The sequence below is a fragment of the Anser anser genome (genome assembly GCF_964211835.1).
Source record: "Anser anser genome assembly, chromosome: 3".
Taxonomy (NCBI): Eukaryota; Metazoa; Chordata; class Aves; order Anseriformes; family Anatidae; genus Anser; species Anser anser.
Window position 1 is genome coordinate 93,695,185 of NC_139722.1, and position 7,402 is coordinate 93,702,586.

A 7,402-nucleotide genomic window follows, 5' to 3' on the forward strand; every position below is an offset into this window, starting at 1 on the left:
TGCACTTCAGCCTAGAAGTAATACCTATGGTACAGCAACAATGAATTAGTGTAAAATATCAACATGACCTTGGATGTGGATCAGCAATGAGGAAACAAACAAGACAGCATGTTTTATAAAAGTCTCCTATGCATCCACAGACTGATAAGTAGTCACACTCTTCTCCATAGCTCTGGCAGAAGTTGAAAATATGAGACTAAAAACCCATACAATCATTACATCCAGTTTGTGAAGTAACAGAGAATAGCTATGATAAACCTTTCCAAAGGAACTTACTTCTAAACACTGAGCTATTATAAATGTCTTTCTTATACCTATAAATATAGGTATTCTATATAACTATATCCGCTGTAACTAAAGCAGAGTTTTAACAGATGTTTGTTTAATAGCAGAATTGACTGATTACATGCTTTGCAAATCTGACAAAATATCCTGGCATAGTTTATTAGAAACGCTTATTCTTTCTTAAAGATCCTATGTGCTTGCATATGGCAGAGTATATGGTACAGTGAAAATTCCAACTACTACTACTGCATGCTGAATCAGGCCTACAAGAACGATATTTCTTTCTATTTGACCAAAGGGTTTTCTTTTTAAAATATCCCTTAAAATTCCGAGTGGGATGTTACTTGTTAACATTTTAAAAATCGAATAGAGGTATTAAAATTGTAACCAAATATTTGTGTAAAAGGGACTTTACTAATTAACTGTTGCAGTTATTTTAACCTGTGAATGGATACCTTACTGTGTAACTATATTTGGGAAGTTTCCACTGACACAGCTGTTTGCATTCAAGGGAAACAAATGCATATTTACTCTGAATGCACACAGCCCTTTTTAAATGAAATAAATCTCTAAAAGGTAAATAATCCTGCACATCAATTTTGGCAAAGAGTGTGTAAAGACCTGAACCACAAGTGTTACGGAAATACAAGTCATGTAGTTTAAAATGGAGAATTTATAAATATATTTTAAGAGCTGTTTTCTCTCCCTCTTCTTCCTATATCCATATCAGCAAAATGTGCTGAGTGTTTTGGAGAACTGAGTTTGAAAACACAGTATAGGGATGTCTGTATTTTCACAGAAAAATTTAAATCCTAACTTTTGAAGACATCACCTTCTGCGTGATAAACAGTTAATTTAGCATTTTATTTTCTGTATGTGGGCCAGACAGTTCCTACTATGGAATTTACAAAAGATTGCTAAAATAAATAGTTACTCACCCTCCCTCTCAGTGCAGAACAAACATTCCAAAGCTATAAGCAGGCTCCAAAACAGCCTTAGTTAAAAAAAAAAAAAAGAAAAGAAAAGAAAAAAGAAAAAAAAAGAAAAAAGAAAAAAAAAAAGAAGTGATAAAAACATTTCTGTTGGGCTTGTTTTTTAAGGGCTTTTTATGTAGTTTACTTTCCATTTCTCAGTATTTGTGCTTTCCAACGTTTTTCTGGTTGAAAGACTAGAATTGAATGGGAGCGAGTTCTAGAAAATGATGTTTTCAGAACAAATCCAAATACCTTGAGATTTGAACAATCCATTGTGAGAGCTGTCATTGCTGCAAGATATCCAGTGGAGAGCAGTCTAAAGCACTGGGCTTTCGAGGTTGCCCACTCACAAGTGCAGCGTAACTGCCACAGTACAGCTCCTTCTTTAGGCATCTTCTAAAAGTAATTTCACAATATAGGAAATGCAAGAGAAGCTGACACAGCTCTACAAACTCCTGTGCATTTGTAGCTTGTCTTCAGAATGGGAGAAAAACTACAAGCAGCAAAGCCAACAACTCAGCCCTTCTTTCTATGGTTCCAGATAAAAATACCTTTCAGATTCCAATGCTGGTATCTAACAGTGGCTCTCAAGAAGTCTAGCAATATGACAAGGAGAGGCAGAAGTACTCTTTACCTCCCTTCATATTGTCATATTTTCATCTTTTTCTGTACACCTACGCCACACAAGCGATGAAAGTCCATGAATGATTCCATTACAGAGATGGGAAGGACAAGTTGTGTGCTTTTGTCAAGGAAGTCAGATTATAACAATGAACTGTTTTTATTGTTTTGCCACACCAATACAAGTAGTGCAGAGGGATAAGCAATCTAGCAGCTGCAACTAAGGGACAATTTAATTTTGAGACATCTGCTAACAATGTCTTACGTCGATATTAAGTAAAAGCTTACTAAAACTGTTGAGAATATACTACTAACATACAACTTCTTTATCCATCACTTAGGATCTTATACATAAGCTTTTAATTTAAATAATTTATTCAAGTAGGCAGTCACTTGCAGAATTGGGGCTTTTGCTTCTCAGAGGCAATTTAATAGCAAAGTTTTCTTCCCATATTAATAGATTAAACTAATTAAGTCAATTTTACCAAAATATAATTTGGATATCTATCTTAAAAATCTTTTAGAGGTGCCAAATTACTGAAGCTACATTACTGATTGCTGGTAATCAGAAACTTGCATATACCACATAAAAGAAACAAGATCAATTTCAGTACACAGAATTACAAGACAGTACTGGTTTACAAGAATACACCACATCTTAATGGATGATATATTTTTAATTGCCCATTCTGTGAACTTAGAAAAAAAAAAAAAAGACACATGCAACATGACTGTTTCCTCCAATTTAAAATGTTACTACAGCTGTTTTTATTTTCCTAAATTGACATTTTCTCTCCCAAGAATCAATTGTGAAACTGTGATAATAACAGGACTTAAAAGACTCAACAGGCAGCTTCTGAGAATGCACAATTGTTTTATCTTATCATACAAGCTAACATTTCCAAAACCAGGCAACGTTGGGTTCCTAAACACACTGATAGGCCATTTAAAGAAGTAGTTAAGACTCTAAGCACTCAGAAAACAGCCTAGCAGGATTCACAAATTTAATTAGGGTGCATAACTCCCACTTGAAGTTGAGTACTGTGCACCTTCTCATTACATTATTTACAATCTTCTTTAAGTCCCATTAGGCACCTTTCTGATTTGCTTGGTACTCTTACATGTTTGGGTGACAGCCTGCATGCAGTTCCTAGAGCTTCCTGTTTAATTAGCAGTGGTGAAAGTCCCTAACTGTGGGTTTGTAAAATGTAGATAGGTTTAGATATGATCCAGACATCATTATGCTTGCCCATTACCTTCCTCTGTTGGAAAAACTAACTTCAGAGGGAATTCTGCCTGAATAGACTGAAGCATCAAGCTTTTGGTTACCACTAAGTTTTGAAGACCACTGCCAAAAAGTTCTAAAATTTAAAATAAAACATTGCTTATTTTTTATTAAACAAACAAACAAAAAAAAAACCACTCATGGTTTTATGTCAGAATTCACACAGCATGAAGAAAATGCTATATACTCAGTTACCATTTACAGTGATGACTGGAATTCAAAACCAAGGCCCTGGTTAACAAATTGGGTCAAGAGCAGCAAACACCTGAAACAACCCTAGCTACTCAAAAGTCATGCATTTGAGCCTAACCTTTATTCTAGGCTTCTTTTATATTCAACCAACACAGATCAACTAAAATGAACTGCCCCATTGAAATGCATAAAATACATATCAGATGCATTCTCTTTACATAAATATATATGTATATAGAGAGATCAGATGAAATACACATTTTTGGAACAAATAGAGTAGGTTAGTTTCAGTGTGGGTGTTTTCTCCCTGCAAAAGCATGCATACAGTGGTTATGTTAAATTAGTCATTTTACTTTAAGACAGCTTAAGCAAGAGGAGACTCTTCCAAAGTTCGCTAGGCCTCAGCCCTAGTAAACTGGTCTAAAAATAGAATTTCATAGTGCTGCTAACAAAACACCATAAAACAAGTTTACGGACTGTTGTACAAAACTGGTCCAATTTCCCTTGTGAGGAAAACCATAGCTTTCCCAGAGAATTTTGTAATGCTTTTACACAAAGCTTTTCCATGGTTACTTATTTGATAGGAAAGCTCTAAAAGTACTACTTCATTTTGTAAGCAAAACAACTTCTCTAGGGTCCAACCAAATTCACCCTAACTGAAGCCTCTGTCTTCACATAAGAACATATTTCATCAGCTGTTTTCCTCAGAGGTCTGTTTCCACATGGATTCTCCTGTTCTTATGCTCCCCTTCTACACTAATACAGTGGCACAAACTATAGTTCTGCAAATTTCTTTCCAAGCACTGCTAAATTGTCGCAGGGTAAAGCACCAAATAACATAAGTGACATTACCATAGACTTTTTCCCCCTGTATAAAAGGTTACAGAGTGTTAAAGAACTTTTGAAGAACAACTAAACACCATCTTCCTGTCCTTCGACAATCCAGCTCATCTGAACACACCTTGCAATGCAGTAGTAATGCTATACTCGCCTGGGTATCAACCAACTATACGTGGAAGCTTGGAAGAACATCTGCTTGCCAACACATCTCAAAAACCAATACTGTCAACCACATTTTAGTTGTACCATTGACATGAGAATTAGCAAGATATGTAGAAACTGCTGTTAAAGCAATGGCTACAACTTCAATATGTAGTAAGAAAAAAAGGCAAAGCATGTTTTATGTGGGTACATAGCTAGAAGACGAAGTCTAAATATTAGTTTGCTTTGTTTTTAAACATCGAGATGTAGTTCAGTATGTGTTTTTGCAAGCTACTGTTAATAATTGGTCAGAGCACAGCAATTCATTACAAAGAGCAGAAATATAAAACACATTCTTCCATTGTTTCTTAACTGTGCTGGGCAAGATAATTTCATTTCATACCATTTTCTATTTCAGCTCCTGTCAGGGTTTGCATGAAACTTCTTTATGTACTCTGAATGAAAGATAACCTTGTTTAGCTGAGCTCTGTAAGCTACTGGGGAAAACTGATCAGAAGACATCACTTAAAACAATCAAACCCAAATGAGCCATCCTCATTTCAGAAGGTTCGGCTGTCATTGAGAGCACGATCAATACACACAACAGAATTGCTTCTTTATAAACTCTCTTATTCCTGCCGTATACCACCTGACTCCGATCCTAATTAAACAGCAGAAAAATATCTTAATTTCTTTCTTTATTTTTTTTCCCAACATTTAACTGTCATAAAAATGAAAACACCTCTTATTGTTACAATGTTGTGCTCATTACTTTACTTGGAAAAGAAAATAGTGGAAAAATAGCAAATACTAGTATTTATGAAAGCAAATAAACTCTTTTTTCCCCTCTCCGACATCTCATCATTTCTACCTACATAATTGGCTAACATTCTTCCAAAAATAAGAATTTGGAAGTTTCTTTTAGAAATTAATGATTCTAAACCCCTCTAATTTGATTACTGTCCTTTTAGTCAGCATTGTTACCGTTGGTGATTAACAGCTTAAGATGAACTGCAACTGCTCACTGACTCACAGGGATATACATCAAAATGTACTCACTTTAACTTGAGATTGTACAGATTAAGAGGGCATTGGTATAACACCTTCTCTAATACTTCTGTTGCAGATGCCCTTAAAGATTCCATTCATGAAAGGATAAGAAAAAATATTTAAAGTCCCTACCTTCACCTGATGATCCTGAAAGGTCTATGATGACATACACTCTCCCTTCTGGCTCCAAGTCAATCTGCAATCAAGAAGAGAATTAAAAGAAAACTTAGAATGGCTCCCAAAGCAAGTGATTGCACATGCAAGGAAACCCAAAGTTTCCAAAACTTGTGAAGCCAAAGTATAGGTAGAACACGGGCCAGTCTATAGTTCACTACTAACAGAGTCTCCTTTTGCAAAGAGGTGTTGAGGCACTTCTACAAAAGGACCTTCCACCTCCCTGAAGTGAAAAAGAAGCGTGTACCCTTAGCACTGGGAAAGCTTGAATGCAGTGAATTTTACAAATCAAATATTTAAAACACTGTTCTTGGAAATAGTGGTTTTTGTATGGCAGCAGTCAAGGAACAAAGTTAAATAGCAGTATCAAGTAACTTTTTGACTGTAATTTATACTGAGCCCAGCTATGCAAATGTGAAAAACAACACTGTAACCTATTCAGATCCCAGCAAGACAGATCAGCTCTGGTGGAAGAATAGGGGTAAAAATCAACACACAGCTCGTATAGTGGGTTAACACGTGTTTATAATACTCCCTTTGTATCCCCAGTGGGAGAAAGAAATACATGCTTTATCCCTTTTCTCTGAAATACAAAATTAATTTATTTCTGCAATGGTAGATTTTAAGGAGTCTGCTTTTGTAGAGATCACTTTTGGCATGAAATATGGGTTCTCAGTATCAAGCTGCTGTATTTAAATGCTTATTCCTATAGCCTGCACAACCTTCAGGTATTGCATTGATCTCATTACAAATCCTTATGTATTTTACCACAGATTTACCACATCATCATTCCTAATTACTGCTGGATTTGTGTATCTTCTCGGTGCCCCACACATTACAGACAATTTTTGTAGTCATTTTTCTCTCAAAAATTAAACTAAAATTAAACTAAAACACTTCATAATCAATAGTTTTTCATGTCACGCTGCAGTTGTCACATAATTTCATAGGCCGCAAGTGAAGCCAACGTGGTATTCATTAATGCTATATTTTCATTCCATTTTGGTAAGTAAAACACATAAATCTGCAAACCCAAAGTCATGGCACCTCAGTCACAAGGACCTCATCCACCAGTGCCTGCCCATGTCCTACCTCCCCAGAAAGGTGCAGCGCACAGAGGCAGCCCCAGCCCAGGCCCGACTCAGTAGGTCCCATGGCTGGGCAGGGAAGGGCTGTGGGGAGCTGGAGCCCAGCCCTACTACAGCCTCTCTGGGGCAGAGCCCTGGGTTGATATGGGGACCTCGGCTGACAGGGGGAATCTAGGCAGAGGGTGGGAGCCTCCTAAGCCCGCACAGCAGTGCCTGGGGCTTGCAGCCAGAAGTAGGCTTCCTGCGCCCTCACCTCACCGCACCTCCTCCCATTCCACGCCACAGGGGAAGGTGGGCCTCGTTTCACCAACCTCAGCCACTTTGGCAGACACAAACTATACTCAGCTGCCTCCGAAGTCAGTCACAAGTGACCTTAGGACATGGCTCTAGGCTGGAATAAGATGGCAATCAGGAGATCATTAATTGACATTAATAACTTGGGAGACCACTTGGTTCATCTTTGCAAGTTAGCAAGTAAATGAACACGCAAAACAGAGCTTGGCTAACACATAAGATATCCTTTGATCTTTTTGACAACCACAACTTGAATTTAACTATTAATGATAATTCAGAAGCTTAATAACTAGACAACATATTACATCACCCAGGTGAGGATGTCATACATTTCTTCATGACATGAAAGCGGAACTTGACGATTAAGACAGATGAAATGATAATCTCAGGATTGTTTTGCCAAGAACTGGTCAGTTTTCTTTGTAAAAAGACATTCTCCAAAAGGGCCATCAAAACTT

General features: G+C 37.0%; 1 protein-coding gene across 5 annotated transcripts in view; it reads right to left on the reverse strand.

Annotated features, from left to right (window-relative positions):
* PRKCE (protein kinase C epsilon) overlaps positions 1-7,402 on the reverse strand; it is a 292,845-nt gene that overhangs the window by 183,917 nt on the left and 101,526 nt on the right. For 4 of the 5 annotated variants that reach the window (XM_083832115.1, XM_083832113.1, XM_083832117.1 and 1 more), the window contains exon 2: positions 5,521-5,584. In XM_083832115.1, coding sequence (XP_083688241.1) covers positions 5,521-5,584 — 64 coding nt within the window. Of the gene's footprint in view, positions 1-5,520; positions 5,585-6,654; positions 6,853-7,402 lie in introns of those variants that run through there. The other variant, XM_083832116.1, reaches the window with a different exon arrangement.